Below are 20,038 nucleotides of genomic sequence, written 5' to 3'. Positions count from 1 at the left end.
TTAGTGCATGCGATTCTATCATGAATCTAAACTAATAAACTGCTGGGGAAATTTGTGGAAGTTACTCTACTTAAAATACCAGGGAATACTGTAAAAGCATTTCTCCTAAAATTTTCATGTAGTAAAAGCCTTTTGTAAAGTGGTCAGCTGGAAACACAGCATGAAAGGGAATAAAGCAGAGGAGTGAAGAGCCTCCTGGTGGCCCAGATTTGTGAGTCAGGCAGGCGGCCGAGGCAGCCCTGGGTGGTCTTGCTTCCAACGGCATCAACCTCAGAGGGCACCCAGACTCCTGGTGACTGTTTCTCTCTTCAGTTCTGCAGAGTGGTCAGATCACTTGGGTCATGCCACGTTTGGTCTTTGTCACCCTGCTAGGCATTTTTGCCTTTTTTTTTTTTTTTTTTCGAGACGCAGTCTCACTCTGTCGCCCAGGCTGGAGTGCAGTGGCGCGATCTTGGCTCACTGCAAGCTCCGCCTCCTGGGTTCAAGTGATTTTCTTGCCTCAGCCTCCCGAGTAGCTGGGATTACAGGTGCCCGCCACCATGCCTGGCTGATTTTTGTATTTTTAGTAAGACGGGGTTTTGCCAGGTTAGCCAGGCTGGTCTCGAACTCCTGACCTCAGGTGATCCACCTGCCTTGGCCTCCCAAAGTGCTGGGATTACAGGAGTGAGCCACCGCCTGTAATTTTTGTCTTTTAAGTGGGGCTCCATGAAGGCAGTCAGAAGACCCAGTTTTTAAAAGAGGATTTCACTACCTTTGACCTCCAGGCATATAAGAACAGGGAGGAATTCTTGCATGCTGCCCCAGACTTGCCAGAAGCCTCATGGCCGAGAAGTAGCCCCGTGCCTGGCTGCCCCTGAGGCCTCCTCACACCAGGAGCATGTCATAGCTTGCCCACCCCTGTTCTGTGTCTCCTACCACTCCTTCCGTGCCAACTGCACGTTTCGTTATGGTTTCCCACATCCAAACCTCATAGCAAATGTAATCGTGGTGATAATAGGTAGTCTAGCCAGCAACACTAAGTATTAAAAATGACTCCATGTTATTTTGGTATTTAACTTTGTAAAATAAAAAGGAAGAACTTTCTGGCTATTTAAAAAGAAAAAGAAGATGTTGGTTTTCCTGAAAACATAGAGCTTTTTCTTGTCAGCAATGGCTGATATACTACATTTTTTACAAGAGGCATAAAGTCATGCATAAGTCTTGTTTTACAGCGAATCAGTGGGAAGTGGCCTACAGCGGGTCGGCTACCGAATACACCTTCACCCACTTGAAACCAGGCACTTTGTACAAACTCCGAGCATGCTGCATCAGTACCGGTGGACACAGCCAGGTTGGTTTTGTTTCCATATAAAAGTAAACCTCTTTGATCAAATTCAGACCAGCTGTCTGTAACATCAGAATCAAATTGCAGTTTAAACAATGTATCTTGGTAATGCAACCTGATAGTATCAAGTCAGGAAATGAAAAATAGAGCTTTTTGAATTGCTCTTTAAAGGTATAAGATAGGCCTAAATGATTCCCTACTGAATTGTGGTATTTTCAGGTACGTTTGTCACTCACTTATTTCTCAGAAGTCTTTGACGTAATCACCTGTGACGGTTGAAAATTATCTGGAATTTGCATTGACTAAATAAAGGAGACCTCGGTTATTGCAATGATTTAAAAACTATAGAATTTCTAGTGAAAAGATAAGACCTGTGCAGCACTGCTGTTATCACGTCTATCGATTTTAAGAATTTGAGACATACCTTCCTCAAGGTACTTTACTGCCATCTGCTGGAAAGTTGTTGTAAAAACAATGTAAATCCATGGTGACTGAGCTGAATGGCACCTCCTTAAGTTTTGTGGTACCCAACGTACACATCTGTAGGCAAGATCCATTCTTTTGTTTCTACTATTTATATGACCTTAGACTAACCAGTTAACATGTCAGGAGTCTTAGTTTCAACCACATTGTACTCTCATAGGCTCAAAACAACCTAATAAATATACATGGAGTACTCTAGAAATGAAATAATTGTTATCTAAATGGTTTTAACTTACACTCAGAAAACTGAGTGAGAAATGAGATGCCAAAAGATACTTTCACTGTAGAGATATTTAACATTATGATTTGAAACCACTAATAATTTAGAATGAAAGAGAAGGAGAGATGGTGGCTTACAGCCCTGTGCTGGGTTGACTTTTCAAGAGAATACCTGCCGTTTGAATGCCTGATTTTTCTAGTCAACCCACTTGCAACATCAGTTTTTGTGTTTACTTTCTTTTGCCCCCAAGGATGGTACTAGGACATCTAGACTGCCCTTGTAGACACTCCCTGTGAGGAGAAGGTACAGCTGGACCATCTTTATACAGTGCCGAAGCTTTCTGGAGTGCTTCCCAGGGTGGAGTAAATCCAAATCAAAGCTGAGATTATCAGTGGTACTTCCTATGTGTGAGGCACTACACAAGGTGGCACTGAGTCTGAACTGCTCAAATGCATAGAGGTCATTTCCTCTGTGCCACTTCTCAGGGAGAAAATTGAATGTGGCTGAGCTGTATAGCTCTACCTGATTTTCTCCTGTCTCAGGAATCAGGTCAGCTTCCATATCACTAGCCCTACACAACCAGATCCTGCAAAATAAAGGCCTACTTATTTTAGCGTTAACAGTACCTGCTGGTTAATGTCAGAATCAATTGATTAATATTGAGTTTATTTGCTTTTCTGCTCTGTATGTGAATGGTTGGCCATTTATGGTACCATTTTAAAATTTCATCCAGCTGTCGTTTTGTGTTCTCTTCTGTCCTCATGAAGGGTCTTTCTAATTTTGAATTAAAGGAAAAGAATTGCTTAGGATATACAGTACTCATGTCTGCTAATCTAACTTCAAAAATAATCATTTTTGTTTTTCCCAGTGCCATATGAAGTCTATAACCACCCTTAAAACACACATACATACATTTATATGAAGATCTTAATTTCATTAAAAGCTTACCATAATGTGCACACATTTAGTGTGTAACCCCTTTTCGGTAACATTTGCAGTTACGGGGTGGAATTTGCCTGATATGTAGAGGTCTGATAAATTCACAGTAACTAAGAGATGGTTCTCTCTGGTGTTTCTCCTGCAGTGTTCTGAAAGTCTCCCTGTTCGCACACTAAGCATTGCACCAGGTCAATGTCGACCACCGAGGGTTTTGGGTAGACCAAAGCACAAAGAAGTCCACTTAGAGTGGGGTGAGTGAACAAACCTTCCCATTGACATTGGTAGTTTGGACAATCGGAGATGAAGACTTACGCTTTGTAGTTAAGTTTCAAAGCTTTCTTCTAAAGACTATGTATGTTTTTGTCTGTTGAAGATGTCCATATTCCTCTTGAAGTATGTTGACCCAGGTTTTTTATGTGTGTCATTCCCCCCATCCACACCCCCAACACTGTCCCTCATCCTCCTCCTCCTGATGGTGCCACACACCTGGTTTATCCCCCAAACTTCAGGGGATACTTTTCTAGGGAGTATGTCAAGAACAGCCAGTCTTTTTCAGAAAGTTTTCAACTTTATTAATGGGAAAAAAATTTTGTACTCAACTTAGAAATTAAACCAAAGAATGGTTTATAAGATCACATGGAATTCTTCCTCGTCTTTGTGTGTAACCACCTCTGCTGCATTGTCCTGTGTGGGTCCTGATGTTTTTACAGCGTTGACTTAAACTGTATTAGTGTTTTTGTTGTGCCAAGCTGTTTACAACATGTATAATTATAAATACAAATGTACAGAACTCTCTAGCAGACTATTTTTTCCCACCACTTATGTCTAAAGTATAATAAATTGTGCCAACCTGGGGTCTTGTATTTTGATTTAATATGACCTTTGGTTTCAAATTAAAGAGATTTTTCTTCCCTCTTTTTCTTCCCTCTTTTTCTTCCATTTACCTAACATTAAAATATGAAGAAATATATCTAATGTTCCTATGATTTGGGGATTATTTTATCAATGTAATTAAATAAACTTCAATGGACTTGCTTTGGAGAGTATGGATAACATCATTCAGAAACTTTTATTTTTATATCTCTTTTTGGTGGGCAGGGATTCTTTTATAAGGGAGATACTGAGGACAGGCCACCTATGTGATATTTTGCACAACTTGTGTGAAATCTGGTGCAGTTTGGTCAACTGGAAGTACAAAGTGTTCTAAGATGAAATTAATTCTTCATTCCCAGATGTTCCTGCATCTGAAAGTGGCTGTGAGGTCTCAGAGTACAGCGTGGAGATGACGGAGCCCAAAGACGTAGCCTCGGAGGTGTACCACGGCCCAGAGCTGGAGTGCACTGTCGGCAACCTGCTTCCTGGAACCGTGTATCGCTTCCGGGTGCGGGCTCTGAATGATGGAGGGGTGAGTATAAGCCCATACACTGTAACCAGAATCAGAATGCATAGTCAGAACCCAAAGTGCTAGCACTTCTATCTCTAGCCTCCTGAAATTTTTGGCAGTCTTAATGCAACCTTGACCACCATTAATGCAGTGTCTGTAAATCTTAGTTCTGAGTTGATATTGTTGTGATTTCATATAGACCCAGCATTAGACGTTTTTTGTTTCTTTTGTCCTCATATCATTCTATGAAGACAGCACTCAAGGTAAATAAAGATATCACCCTGTAGATACTTTTGACAATTTTCGGAAAATTTCCTTTTCTTCTATTGACTTTATCAGTTAAGGGAAATTAGGAATATGTAATAGTTCTAATAAAAGTTTTATACTCTCTGTCTAAATGAATCAACAACATCTTAGGTCAGTTTTTACAACTAGAGAAGGGTAGTGGCTGGGGACACCAGCTTGTTTTTGTTTTGTTTCAAGTGAAAACTGTGTAGGACTCTCTGGCCTTCCTTCTATTGCTCCACTTGGAGTTGTCAAGTTGAGCTATCAGAGACTGAGAATACATATGTCTGTGTTATATCCATAAAGGTGGTTGTCCTTTTTTTCTTTAAAATTGCCAAATGATGTAGATTTGGGGGGAGATGAATAATGAGCAGTGGGAGTCCCATTAACTGTGAGGCTTTTGGGTGGGATTAGAGATTGATGAAGCATAAAAGCGGGCAGAAAGGCGTGGGTAAAGCCAGCTAATGCTAAACGTCCCATCCAAAGTGCCAGTGGTTTGTAGAGATGGGCTCCCTGCAAATAAATATAATTAACTTAATTGATGATTTTTTAAAAAAATAAGAAAGCCCAACTTGCAGTGACTTTTTGTTTTTAAGTGAAAGCAAGTTTATTAAGAAAGTAAAGGAATAAAAGAAGGGCTATTCCTTAGGCAGAGCACCCGAAACTGGATTTCTTCTAATTCTCCAATAGAAAAGAATTTCAGACACAACAATGATATTCAAGTGAAAACAAAAAAGTCTAAACATTAACGCCTATGTACCTGAACTTCTAATCATGTAAGCGAAAAGAAGATGGATGGTGGTGAACACACTGTTGTGTCTACCCCATTCTGTCATCAACTTTTCAGTTACTGTCTGCCACAACAAAGATAAATGTGCAACTGGGCTGGTGTGAGTTTTAGTTTTCTCAGCCCTTTCGCTGATTTATCCTATAAAGAAACTATCTTCAGCTTGGGTTTATTCATGTCGTATTAGAAATTCACCATATATATTGCTGTAGTCATCTTCCGAGGTCCATTTCAGAGAGCTTCCTCAACTCCTGAGCATCTTTGCATGTTATGTTGAGAGGTGTTTTTTTTTTTCTTCCCCATCTTTTTTTCCCATTTTGACAAGGACAGTCATATATTTTGTTATCCTGAAAAGTTTTTACTCTGCCCCAAACCTTTGAAGTATCAAATATGCCACCATTAAAATGGGTGGTTCAGGTGACTGTGACTCTCTCAAAGTGTGCTAAGTCTCTAGCAATTCCTGGCTCTGAGCAGTGTGGTCACTGATGGTAACATCAGGATTGCCGTGGATACCCTTGAATAGGTGAGGTGATGGGAACACACTGAGAAAACATTTCAGAAGCATTCATTTTCAAAATGGAAAGTACCAGTAGCTAGAAGAAATACCTAGAATTCGATCACCAACAATTCCAAGTATATCTTTATGCATTAAAAATTAAACTGCAGTGGGCATCTGACTTAGTTTTCTTGGATGTCCTCTGAGAAATATGAAAGCAGATTGTCCTGTTTTGTCAAAAATCAGCATATTTTTATTTCAGATGTCCCAAGAAAGGGAAAATATTTTGTCAACCAACTAATTATTTTCCATTTAAAAAAAATGACAGATATCTACTACTCAGGGAATGCACGTAGGAGAAAAACTTATACACATTGAATTGAAAGTTAAAATCATTGGGTAATATTTGTAAATTAGTTGTGTTGATGATGATGTTAGCCTAGCCTTTATTTGGTTATAAGCTTTTATATGCACGCACATGCACAAACACATACATATATACGTGTGTGTGTGTGCGCGTGTGTGTGTGTATTTTCTTTCAGTACGGTCCCTATTCTGATGTCTCAGAAATTACCACTGCTGCGGGGCCCCCTGGACAGTGCAAAGCACCTTGTATTTCTTGTATGCCTGATGGATGTGTCTTAGTGAGTTGGGAGGTAAGTCAGGCACATTCTGCATCAACTTCTGTTTCTTCTACTTTATCTACCCCCAAATACAAATACAAATTATAAGGAAGCTGCAAATTCAAAATGCACATATAGATGATTTTTTTTTTTTTTTTTTTTTTTTTTTGCTCTGTATACTATAGTAATCACCCTCAGCACTTGCCACTTGCCACTTGCTTATGTTATTTAGAGTTGTGGAAATTTTACCATAGTCAAAATTGAGAGGAAATGATTTCTCATGCCTTTCTTTTAAAACAATTTTTATTTTATTTTATTTATTTATTTTTATTTTTCTGTGACGGAGTTTCACTCTTGTCACCCAGGCTGGAGTGTAGTGGTACAATCTCAGCTCACTGCAACCTCCGCCTCCTGGGTTCAAGTGATTTTTCTGCCTCAGCCTCCTGAGTAGCTGGGATTACAGGTGCCCACCACCACGCCTGGCTGGTTTTTGTATTTTTAGTAGAGACAGGGTTTCACCATGTTGGTCAGGCTGGTCTCGAACTCCTTACCTTAGGCAATCCACCCACCTCAGCCTCCCAAAGTGCTGGGATTACAGGCGTGAGCCACCGCATCCGACCGTATTTTAAATTTAAATTTCTAAACCTTAAAAAAAAATTTATGGGTACGTAGTAGGTGTATATATTTGTGATCATGCCTTTCTTTTATATGTGTTTGAAATATTCTGAGGCATGTTGCTCTCTTTCCCATTTTAGTTACTTGAATACAAGCACAGTAGGATTCTCTTCTCAGTGGCAGCATTAACTACTTCAATTTCTGCCTTTCCAGAGTCCTGATAGTTCTGGTGCTGACATCTCAGAGTACAGGTTGGAATGGGGAGAAGATGAAGAATCCTTAGAACTCATTTATCATGGGACAGACACCCGTTTTGAAATAAGAGACCTGTTGCCTGCTGCACAATATTGCTGTAGACTACAGGTAGGTTTACATTCTTCTGATGTTACTCACAAGGACTGGTTTTCCCATGAAAGACACTTTGGGAAACCCACTCAAAGGCTTGTGGTGGAGGCTGTCAGGAGGGATGATATGGAAAAAAAAAAGAGTCCATTTAAATAAAAATACATTTGGTTGTTTTGGTATTTTGCAGTTAATTTCCACTTCTCTAGGAAATTCTGAAACTTAAGAACAAAATAAGTTTCTTCTCCATTCTGCTTCTCACCACCCTTGTATCTTGTCTGTTCATCAGTTTGCTGAATAAATGACCCAAGTCCAAGGGAAAGATGACACAGCTCCTTAGGGCAGGAGCCTTCTGTCTCATTCCCCTGAGACGCACATTTCAGTGGGAAAGACTCTTAGAGCTGGCAAAAGACAGAAAATTATTTTACGAGCTGTTAAATGGAGCCAAAAATAATTTGGACTAGTCTGCATTCGATTACAGGACCCCACCTCCCAGTGACACTTATCAAGGCTGGTTATCTATAAGCTTCCACTTGGGAGTCCAGATAAAATAACATCAAGAAAAATTGGTTCATAGCCTAAACCCCCAGAGTGGCAACAACCATGGGTTTACTTTTATTTTACTCACTTGGCTATATTATTATTCTTTCTATGTAAAGCCCTAGTCTCTTGAGAAAATAGAGTTATTTGTCCTCCTCTTTCCATCTGTTCAGTAACATTTCTTGAGCATTATAGTACTTTGTACCAGGATCAAAGGAAGATCAGGAAGAGAGATACAAAGATTAATGAGATGTGGTTATTGACCTTGAAGAGCTCTGTCTTCATACACATTTAGATTTGAATAGATAAAGAAGCAGAGATGCCAAAGTCAACTTCCCACCTGATTTAAGTCATGGATCAAATTCCTTATTACAAGTACACCCAGTGTCTCTGGTCTCTTTGGAGAAAATATTTGCTTCATAATTTAATTTTTCAGAGCAACTGAAGCATTTCTGTTAAATTCTGAAGTCTACTTTATTTGAAACATTTCTGTTTAAACTCTTTTGTTATACACCTTTCTTGCTTCTCGAATGAAGCACCTGGGACATAATTAACCTTTTGACAATGAGTCAGTGTCACAGCAAATTGTCTGATCTTTATAATAGTGATGCTGAGTCATTGGGGAAAGGTTAAATTATGTGCCACACTCCTGTTTTTCTATCAAGGCAGGATATAAATAAAGAGCTATCTGCCACCCCAGTAAAGAACTTCACTCCATTATGGTTTTTGAGTTTTGGTGTTTCTTTAAAATGTTATTGTATTTCCTTTTTTTTCTCTTTCACAGTATATGTTGTCTTAGCATTGACTTCTCAAAGCTACATTATAAAAGATACATTAATAAGAACAGAACCTGCATAATAATCTTGCCTCCTTGTATTAACAGGAGTAGAAATATATTTTCAAATGTCTGTACTTATTTATAATAAAATGAGTCAGATCTTATGAAGGGAGTACTACTTTTAAAATTACTATCGCCATGCTAAAGGACTATTGCCAGGAAAAGGATCTGTTCAACCTGTATCGATTTATTGTTATTTGTGGACCAAATATGAACTATTTTCATTCAACATGATTACAAAGTCAAGTTAAACGCCAATATTTTTTGAATATTTGGCACCTTAAAAATGTAAATATCGGCCGGGCATGGTGGCTCACACTTGTAATCCCAGCACTGTAGGAGGCTGAGGCCAGCTGATTGCTTGAGCCAGGAGTTCGAGACCAGCCTGGACAACATGGCAAAACTCCTCCTCTACAAAAAAAAATACAAAAATTAGCCAGGCACCTGTAGTCCCAGCTGCTCAGGAGCCTGAGGCAGGAGGATCACTAGAGCCAGGTCAAGGCTGTAGTGACCTGTGACCGCACCACTGTACACCAGCCTGGCGACAGAGTGAGAGCCTGTCTCAAAAAAATAAAATAATATAAAAATGTATTAGAATACCTATACTGTGTTTTATAGAAATTTGGTGGAACATTTCTTGTTTTGCTCAGGAATTTTGGAATTTTTATATTCTCAGGACTGTTTTAATTAAGTGCTGGCGTAATTCCATTCATAGAGCATGTTGTATATTATAGGCATACTATTATTTATAAAAAGTTGATTTTGAATGAAATTTCATTTTAAAACTGTTAATAAAAAGTGGTATAAATCAAATGTTTTCTATAGACCCAGGCTAGTTAAAAGAAGGTAGGATCCTGGAGTAGAAAAAGAACATTAGAAGAATTGGTAAGATTCTGATTAGGTCTGTATGTTAAGAGTATAGTACCAGTGATAATTTTTTTTTTTTTTTTTTTTTTTTTTTTGGAGACAGAGTCTTGCTCTGTCGCCCAGGCTAGAGTGTAGTGGCGCCATCTTGGCTCACTGCAACCTCCACCTCGCGGGTTCAAGCGATTCTCCTGCCTCAGCGTCCTCAGTAACCAGGATTACAGATGCCTGCCACCACACCTGGCTAATTTTTTGTGTATTTAGTAGAGATGGGGTTTCACCAGGTTGGTCAGGCTGGTCTTGCACTCCTGACTTCAGCTGATCCACCTGCCTTGGCCTCACAAAGTGCTGGGATTATAGGTGTGAGCCACCGTGCCCGGCCACCAGTGATAATTTCCTGGTTTTGATCATTAATGTGTAGTTCTGTAACATGTTGGTCTTCGGAAAAGCAGAGTGAGAGATAGACAGAAATTTCTCTGTACTATGTTTGCAACTTTTCTGTAAGTATTAAAATAGTACCCAATAAAAAGGTGTTTGAAAAAATAGAGAAAATACTATTTTGTTCATAATTTTCCCAGTGGGAAGGAAGGAAGTGTAGCTCCTACTGCTGGCCTGATACTCTGCCAAGATTTTACATATTAACCTATTTAATCTTTACAGTAATTCTATGAAGTAGACATTACTGTCCCCATTTTACAGCTGAGGAAACAAGCTCAGAGAAATTAACTTACCTAAGATCACACAGTTGTTAAATGATGGAATCAAGGTTTGAACTAAGCTCCAACTCTTAAAAGCCTTGTTCTTGTCCTTCTGTGATATGGTGATACCAAACCCTAGTTGATACAGACATTGGGCTCCATGATATCCTATTTTTCTGCCTCTGTGATACATTTATATCAGTACCAAAATCTCAAAATATATACTCATAAAATAATTTGTGATGTTAAAATTTTTCCAAAAAGAGCTAAGGTGTTGAGGTATTGTAATGAAACAGAAATGGATATGACAAAATATTACAGTAGAGTTTCAACTGTGATTTAATAGCAAATAAATGCTTTAAGCCTGCTTCTTTGAAATTAACAAAGGAGTTGTAAGTTTTGTTTTAGACCTTGATTTAAGAGCTCAAACTTAGCCGGGTGTGGTGGTGTGTGCCTGTGGTTCCAGCTACTCAGGAGGCTAAGGTGGGAGGATCGCTTGAGCCTAGCAAGCAGAGGTTGCAGTGAGCAGAGATTGCGCCACTGCACTCCAGACAGAGACAGACCCTATCTCAAAAAAAAAAAAAAAAAAAAAACCTCAAACTCCTTTAGTTTTTTAATTTGACTTCATAAGCTGTCCAGTACACTAAATGAAAACTAAGTTTTAGAGTACATTCACTTTTGTAAGAAAGCTACCAAATGTTTTTCTCTTTATAAGAAAGAAAATCTTTTTGATAACATTGATTGAACACATAGTCTGTATCAACTACAGTTGCCAGAAATAATACAACAGTGAGCCAGACAGGCAACTTTGCCCCTTATGTAACTTGCATTCTAATCAGAGGAGTACTATATACTATGTCGGTGATGTCATGATGTAAAGTACAACAAAGAAGGGAAATAGGAAATGTGAAAGACCACAGGGGAAGGATTGCAAGTTGAAATGTGTTCAGAGAGGGCTCGCTGAACAGGTGACACCTACAGACCTTCTCTCAAATGAAGGTGATTGAGCGAGCTGTGCAGATGTCTAGAGAAAAAGCTTTCTGGACAGGAGGAGCAGCCAAGTGCAAAGGCTGTGAGGAGGCAGCAAACTTGGTGTCCCTGTGGAGCAGCGGGGAAGACAGTGTAGCTAGAGCAGAGTCAGTAAAGAGGAGAGTAGCAGGCAATGAAGTCACAGTGCTAATGGGTTTTTGAAGGGGAATGGTAGTGAACAGCAGATCATATAGGGTTCTGTAGAGTTTCATAAGAACTTCAAAGTTTATTCTGAATAAGATGGAAGCCCACTGAAGGAATTTGAACAAAAAATCCCAATTCATATTTTCACTGAATCACTCTGATTGCTGTGAATATAGATTATTGGGCAAGGGCCGACATAGATACTAGCTAGGAGGTCATTAGAATAACCAGATAGAAGAGAGTGTGGTTGGACTAGAGTAATATAGGATATGCTGATGGCCTGGAGAGGGGCATGAGAGGGAGAGGAAGAAAGGTGTCCAGGGATGACTGAGTTATGACTTGAGTGCTCTGAAGGATGAGGGAAACCTCAGGAGATGCAGTCAGGTTTTTGTAAGGAGGGATGGGATGGGGATGAGGAGCTGTGTGGACATTTGAGTTTGAGAGGCCTGTTGGACATGCAAGTGGAGATACTCAGTGGTGGAATACAGATACCCTAGACCAGTATTCAGAGCAGGAGTGTGGGCTGCACATCCAAATTTGGGAGTAGGTTATCAGTGGCGTTTACGCGTTGAGACAAGATGACATCTCCAAAAGTTTGAGTAGAGGTAGAAAAGAGGAGGTAGCCAAGTACCAAGCGCTGATACTCACCAGTGTTAAGAGATCAGGGTGATGGTAGCAAGCAGCAATGGTGATTGAGAGGCAGCAGCAGCAAGTAAGGTAGGAGGAGAGATAAGTGTGGCATCTTGGAGACCTAGTGATGAATAAGCATTTGAAAGATCTGGGAGTGATTAGGTATCAGCTCTTGCTCTTGGGTAAAGTCAGATGAGTGCTAAGGATTGACTTCAGGGATGAGTTTATTATTCATGTGGAAGATAGAAGATGCCTCTTCCTATTGCTATTCCAGGACAGCTCTAGACTTAAAAGTCAGATGAACTGGATTCCGGTCCCAGCTTTGCCTCTAAATCTGAGGCCTAAGTTATCTAATCTGACTCTGAGTTCCCGTCTCTGTAAAAGGCAGATAAGAATACCTACCATTTAAGATCTACCATAGTGGGTTATTATGAAGATCATGTAAGATGATGTATAAACTGAAATAGGTCATACAAATATAAAATATTATTTTAAAATTATTTTTCATAAGAAATGATGGTGGCCATATTTTGCTTTAATAATGGAAAAAATGTGGTTGGCATGTTTTGAAAGGTGGTCATCAGACAGTAGACATTTTCTAGGATTTATTTCTACCTGCATGTCTGGAAATGTGTACTACTTTAGATTTATTTAATGGCAGCTAACTCAGAGGCATCAAAACGTGCTAATGGTGTAATATGGCCTTCGTCTTGCTGTTCTGTTTTGTAGGCCTTCAATCAAGCAGGGCCAGGGCCATACAGTGAACTTGTCCTTTGCCAGACACCAGCGTCTGCCCCTGACCCCGTCTCCACTCTCTGTGTCCTGGAGGAGGAGCCCCTCGATGCCTACCCTGATTCACCTTCTGCGTGCCTTGTACTGAACTGGGAAGAGCCGTGCAATAACGGATCTGAAATCCTTGGTTACAACATTGATCTAGGAGACACTAGCATTACCGTGGGCAACACCACCACGCATGTTATGAAAGATCTCCTTCCAGAAACCACCTACCGGTGAGTGCAGGGGAGTAGAAATCTGCATCAACACATCAGCACTTGGGGCTCTAAGTAAACCGCTGGGGGAAAATGACCAGTGAATGTCATCTCCTAGCTGTTTCTAAGAGCCCAGATGTCCAGGGTCTTGTCTCACCTTGATCCCTCAGGCCAGAAGACCTGTGAAAAAGCCACACGGGTTCAGGGACTCACTGGACAGTTTGGTGTCCACTCTGACCCACACCTGTCTCTACCCCAGAGTGGACTCAAATCCTCAAGTCAGTCCTCTGAACACTCAAGTCAGAAATTATAAAAGGTCTTTCGCAATACGTTAGCCCAAGAATTTGGCTTCTTCCAGACATTGTGCCGACCTTAACGGTGGCTTAAATGATGATAAAACTTTTAAGATTTCTAAAAGGATGGCATTAGAGATATGTTGACAACCTATGGTTGTTTATTGACTTCTAAAAAAATACCTAGAGCTCAGGGGTTCAACTGAGGGAACACATGTTGAGAATCATTGTTTACTAAGGAAATGCCAGGCAACTGCTGAAATTATCAAAAGTATCTTCCACATACCAGAAAGCACCTCAGAGGATAGTTCTGTTATGGAGAAGATGAAATGGTTTAATAGTGTAGGAACTATGGAAAGGTGAGCTTAGATTTGGATAGTAAAACCTCAAGACCCTATTTAAAAAGTGTTTAATGAATGCAGCATAAATAACTTAATTCAGTATTATTATGCCAAGGCTAGTACATTGAGCTGAATGTGAAAAGAAACTCACATTGGGAGAATGCCACCTTTTCCTTATAAGATAGCTTTGAAGATACCATTTTAGACAGATGGCAATTTAATAGCTTTAGAAAAGGCAAATGTTTGGTCCTAGTCATACAGTTAATCTTGGCAAAAAAAAAACAAAAAACAAAAAAAACTTTAGACTGTCTTTGCTGGCCAATCAATAAATTATAAATTGGACATTACATACTTGAGGTAAAAACAATTCATACTTGCTTTTTCTTTTACATCTTGAAGTAGAGGCTGATTTTTCAAAATAATAGCCTACCAAATGAATGAAAATCAATCAAAACCTTTTATGTTCAATATCATTCTATAGTAGTTTGTTTTATTTCTGGTTAACATGTAGGACAATTTTACATACCCATTTCTGTTTATATACAAATAGACAAAATTCAAATATGAATTATTATCATATTTAAATTGTTCCTAGTTTTAATCCATTGTTCACTTAATCTGAATTACATTTTGTGAGTCAGTATTTATCATTTAATAGTATATTTTATATTTTATATCATGAAGTAATAAACTAAATATTAGGGACCAAGTTCAATTAATATTTTTACTTGCTAATGTTTATAACTAAGATATTGGTGCGCCAGTATCAGTAAATGAGTATTTTTTCAATAAAGAAATATAAACAATAAAAAAAAATAATTCATACTTAAGACCAACCGGTTTACAGCTTTAGGAATTTTAGTTTCTATAGCACACAATTGGGTATACTATATAGTATTAATAGAACTATGTTCAAACCACAGTCTTGTTGTTTTATGTTTCAAAAACATAATTACAATAATTATAGTGAGATACAGAATGAGTATTTCAAGGAACCAAAGGTATAATTTTGGCCCAATCAACTTTTACTTCACCTTTTTCTGTCCTATAAATTGGTTAAAATATAAGTGAACAGATCATGATGTTCTAGATGAAAACATGTGGAATGAAACATTTTAAGCAGACCATGGAGCTTGGATAAAAGACTTGTTTCTTTTGTTTGATTTTCTTTTCTTTTTTTTTTTTTTTAAGCCTTCAGCAGTTACATATTGTTCTCATACCAAGCTTATTCTTTCTCTGTGTTGCCAGGACGGGGTTGTACACCTCTCTAGTAAATGTCCTAATGTGAAAAAGCTTTTTCAATGGATTGGTCATTTCTCCATGGGTGCTATTAAAGCAAACTACCCATTGGCTTGCTGACACACTCTGTAGAAATTTCAATTCTGTAGGAATTACAATGCTACTTTTAAAGGCATTCCTTTAAGTTTATAATTGAGTTCGAAATTGAATTTGTCCTTTAGTTTGAAGGAAAACAGTATTATTAAAAATGAAAACTTAACTTTGCTTTGTATGCTTCCAGCCAAGTAGTCATAGATTTGGCAAGATAAGAGGGTCATCGGATCACCTGGTATCACTCCTTCCCAGTCCTTCTATGGCTTGAGCATCTTCAGTGACAGGAGCAGTGGTTCTAGCTTCCACTCAGCAGGCAGTCCATTCTATTTGTGGATAAACCTCTCTATATCTAAATCTACTTGTGGATAAACCTCTCTATATCTGAATCTATTTGTGGATCAACCTCTCTATATCTGTATCTATATCTAAAATTAACTGCTGGCCTTAGAACTTCCTCAACAACAGTGATTTTCAAAATGTGGTCCCTGGACCAGTAGCATTAGCATCATCTGGAAACTCAGTAAATGCAAATTATCAGGCTCCACCCCAAACCTACTTAATTAGAAAATCTAGGGGTGGGGCGTAGCACTTTGTGCTTTAATTGGCCTTTCAGAAGATTTTGGTGCTTATGAAAACTTGAAAAGCTCGGCCCTAGAGCAGCGATTCTTAAATGTCAATATATATAAGAGTTGCCTGGAGAACCTTTTCAAAATACAGATGTCTGAGCCCTACTCCTGTAGACCGCAGTTGGCCCCACAGGGGGCCTAAACATCATTATGTTCTAATGACAGCTGTCTCTTATTTAACCATCCCACTATCATTTACACTGTCTTCACTAGCATAGGTTTTCTACAACTGCCTCCTTCCTCTTTGAGTGTTTTTAGGTTTTTGGTGACCTCTCTGACGTGCAGTGCCTGTACCTCCAGGAATGGTCTGGTTGACTGGCTCAGAGCAGACCAGGACTGTTGCCTTCCTTGTTCTCCGTACTGAGCAGTTAGTGAGATTGCCTGAGATTACTTTTTTTAAACAACCTTATTATATGCCTGACTCATACTGAGCTGGCAGGCAACCAAAACTTAAAGTAGATTTGTTTGTTATGCTCATTTGTACTCCTTTTGCTAAGTACAAAAGGCTTAAAAATAACATGTATTGAGCCCTTACTATGTGGTAAGCACTATGTTAGGCTGCCAAGAAGTGAATCATAAATCATTTTGTCATAACAAGGTGAGGTGGACTTTACTAGGAGACAAGTTCTGAGTAGTTCAGTGGTAGCAGACTGGAGTCAGACAGCCTAGACTTCAATCCTATCCCTTATTTATTCTCTCTGCAAACTTTAGGAAGTTACTTAAGCTCTCTGTGTCTCAGTTTCCTGACCAATAAAAAGGGGATAATCATTTTCACTACTTAACAGAGTTGTTAGGTATTGTAGATAAGAGGTCAGGTACCTAGTATGGGGCCTGACACATAGTAAATAAATTATCAGAAAATCTGTTGTTAATGTTTGGTAGGAAAGAAATGAACTGAAAGATGGGTCGTAACCAGATTATAGGTAGAGATCTTATCTGTAGAAACCTGGCATTATCCTTCAAGGTTTTTTTGCCTCCAGAGCAGGGTATGAGAAGAGCAAGTCTCAGTGCCTGGAGCTGGAATGGTGGCATTGGTGTCAAAGGAGCTTTCAGGAGCAGGAGCTTGGTGAGAGGCGAGTTCCGACTCCCCTCTCCAGGAAGCCTTCTATGAGTAACTTTACTCTGAGCCCATCTTTTCCCCGCCAAAAGGGATTTTCTGTGTTTGCTATTATTTCATACTTCAGATGTTTCTGATGATGATTCTCTTCTTTCATATTTTTCTTCATTAGATGATAGTCCAGGGCAGGGCTGTTGTAAAAGCCAGCCCATCTTCTGCTTCTCAGGCCTCTCCTGCCCTAGTCCCTTCGGCTGCGGACCCTCTCAGTCTCCTTCACACCCACACTCTCAACATCCTGAGTTCTGGGATGGCCAGTCCTGATGAGGGAAGTCTTCCCAGCTAAGGATAGTTTGTTTTGAAAGTCATTCTTCTTTTAATATATTTTGCAGTAGAAATTTGATTATGTATATAAAGTGCATAGCAGAAGGCTATGATCTTCTAAAGCAGGAGTGTATTTGGCATATAAAATTTGATCCTTTAATAGTGGATTTTTAATCAAAATTTATAAAGAATGTGGTTCTTTATTTGATTTGTTTAATCAATAATATTAGTATATTGATGAATATTGCAGACTCCCGGAAACATGAAGAGATTTTTCACATCAGCCTGGCCAAGATAGAATTTGCTTGGGGTTACATCACTTCTCCAAATTGGAAAGGAAAATGCTACTTCCCTTGTACTTAATTTGCAGAGCTGAAGATTTTTTAAACAGACATAATGCAAATTAAACAAAACAAAGAGACCTGCAGGTTTTATCTAGGTTTCAAGGTTAGCATGTTACTTGAACTAAAGAGAAAACTTCTCAAGTTTGGGTTTTGGATAGACTCTAATTAATTTAATAAAACTTAAAACTCAATTTTTATTTTCTGAGGTGAATTCTTGGAGTGGTTCCTCAGGTTAGTGTTTTGCCCATTAGTCCAATGTCACCTCTCACTGAATTAGGAAATTATTTTCACATACTGTGTTTTTCACCCTAAACCAAAACAAACAGCAACTGCCTCTGTCCTCATTCAGCTGTATCAGCCTCCCATGCTCAGAGGCCTTATATTTTCCCCATAATGCAACATCATTTCATTCTATTTTATCAGTTCCTCAATTGTTTTCCATTTTAAATGTTACATCATCATTAGAAACAATTAAAGTTAGCTCAGTGCATCAGCTATACACGTAAATGTTCATGTATTTTCGCTGAAACAAAATGTGTTTTTGTCAAAACGTAGGATAGGTTGAATTGAGCATTTTAAAATCTAGGTAGTTGATTTCAGGGCCAGATACTGCTTGAATAAAGTGAAGTAAACTTGTTGACTCTTCTAAATGCCTGCTTCCTTGGCAGACGGTCATTGCTGAACTGAAAGTGTGGTTTGAATTAAACATGATCATTTGGTGGGATTTGTAGCCATCTTTGGTCCCTGTTACGATATGACAGTATGGTATGCCAGACACACAGGGCCTTTGCACCTAAAGGGAGTCCTGTTCACACCTGGATCTAATGTGTATCTGACACGACCTCGCTGAGCTGTAGTTTCTTCACTTGTAAAACAGACAAAGTAGCTCCTACCTTATGGGGTCAGCATAGAAATCAGAGATGATATTGTAGATGTCAAACCTAGCTTTCAACTCCTAGTGGCCACTCTGTCATTTAGATCAAGTTATTTAACCTCTCTGCGTTTAACTTTGGTTTCCTCGTCTCTAAAAGCAGATGTAATAGTACTTCCCACTCTGTAGTGCATTTTCTGGAACAGGGCAAGTTGTCAATGTGTGTAGTGATGGTTGCCATTGTTGTTTTCTTCAATTGCTGAGATCTTTGTCTCACTCTCACCTTGCTGTGGATGGTTTATAAAGAAGCCCATCCTTTCAGCTGTTGGTGAGTCCTTGGCCATTCCTTGGAGGAAGTGGGATCAGCAGGTTACTCATGTTACAAAGTGAGGTGGTGTAATAGTGCAGCCGCAGTGAAGACCTGCCTGTGTGCCAGCACTTTTGGCAAGACGTAGCACTCCCAAAGAAGTCATCAAGATCATGACTCCAAAAATGAACACCTGAAAGTTTGCTAGTGCTTTTGGCTATCTTGAATCCTCTCCTGATTTTATTATAAAGTATCAAAAATTAGAAAATGCTTAAATCCCTTATCTTAGTTAAGTAATCTTCTTTGCAATTGCAGAAAAAAGTCACTGTCCCCATTTTATAGATAAGGAAACTGTTACTTAAAAGTGTTCAATAATTTCTCCAAGGTCTCCAAATTGATGAGCAGGATTCCCAAAGAAGTTACACTGCTAAAGAGTGTTAAATGCTACCACAGTTTTCTTGGTGGTCGTGGTGGTGGTGTGTGTTAAAGCTAAGATTATATGCCTAGGAAATATACGCAGTGAAAGATTGGAAAACCATAGAGCTAAAGATATAAAGAACCTAGTACTTACCAAAATACTAGGGAGGCTTTGAGGAAGTAAATGAATTTACAACAGAAATCAAATACCAAATCTAAATTTATTTTTGTATCTTGATACTTGTATCTTCTAAACTATTTTTAAATTCTTATAAGTGATTTAAATCTCTTAGCAATTTTTTTCTTGAATAGAATAGAACAACAATCTTAAGGAACTCATTACCTTATTTTCTTTTGTGTATAAAGTAGCTAAGGAGCTATTCAGTGGCACAGAGCAAAGGGTAGGAGCCCCTAGAATGCAAGGTAAGCCAGCAGATGGCAGAAAGGATCTTGGCCTCTGGAATCTGGGAATGTTTGTACCTAGAATAAAGGGAAGGAATGGTGGTTTGGACACTGGAAGGACCTTAATATAAACCTTGTAGGTGACGAAATGTGTTACACTGTTGAAGAAAGACTAAAACTTAATGTCCGGCTTAATTTCCTTTTCCTGAGAAGGGGAAGAGGGTGTAGTAATTTCTACCATCATGATGACTGCCTTTTTAAAAAGATTTTTCATTTCCAGTTGCAGAAAAATATGTTACATTCCAATCATAGAAAGAAACTCTTCTATTAATACCATAAAGCAATCTTATAAGACTCATGTGGGAGGCAAGGAAGAGTTTTAGTCGTTCAGTGTTATACCGAGAGACTTACATTGCTTTATCTACAGAAGACTTGATGCAACCCCAGTGTAATAGAATCTGGGAAAAGTAAGGCCCTTTGTAATGGAGTTTTTGCTC

At 38.9% G+C, this 20,038-nt stretch overlaps 1 protein-coding gene across 4 annotated transcripts in view; it reads left to right on the top strand.

Moving 5' to 3' along the window:
• FNDC3B (fibronectin type III domain containing 3B) overlaps positions 1-20,038 on the top strand; it is a 360,789-nt gene that overhangs the window by 300,133 nt on the left and 40,618 nt on the right. For all 4 annotated transcript variants that reach the window (XM_007972094.3, XM_007972095.3, XM_073023462.1 and 1 more), the window contains exons 17-22: positions 1,212-1,330; positions 3,112-3,217; positions 4,199-4,371; positions 6,461-6,574; positions 7,370-7,519; positions 12,971-13,251. In XM_007972094.3, coding sequence (XP_007970285.2) covers positions 1,212-1,330; positions 3,112-3,217; positions 4,199-4,371; positions 6,461-6,574; positions 7,370-7,519; positions 12,971-13,251 — 943 coding nt within the window. The remainder of the gene's footprint in view (positions 1-1,211; positions 1,331-3,111; positions 3,218-4,198; positions 4,372-6,460; positions 6,575-7,369; positions 7,520-12,970; positions 13,252-20,038) is intronic.

This window comes from Chlorocebus sabaeus, chromosome 15 (genome assembly GCF_047675955.1).
Source record: "Chlorocebus sabaeus isolate Y175 chromosome 15, mChlSab1.0.hap1, whole genome shotgun sequence".
Taxonomy (NCBI): Eukaryota; Metazoa; Chordata; class Mammalia; order Primates; family Cercopithecidae; genus Chlorocebus; species Chlorocebus sabaeus.
The sequence above is the reverse complement of the archived record's forward strand: the minus strand, read 5'-3'. Positions and strand labels throughout refer to the sequence as shown.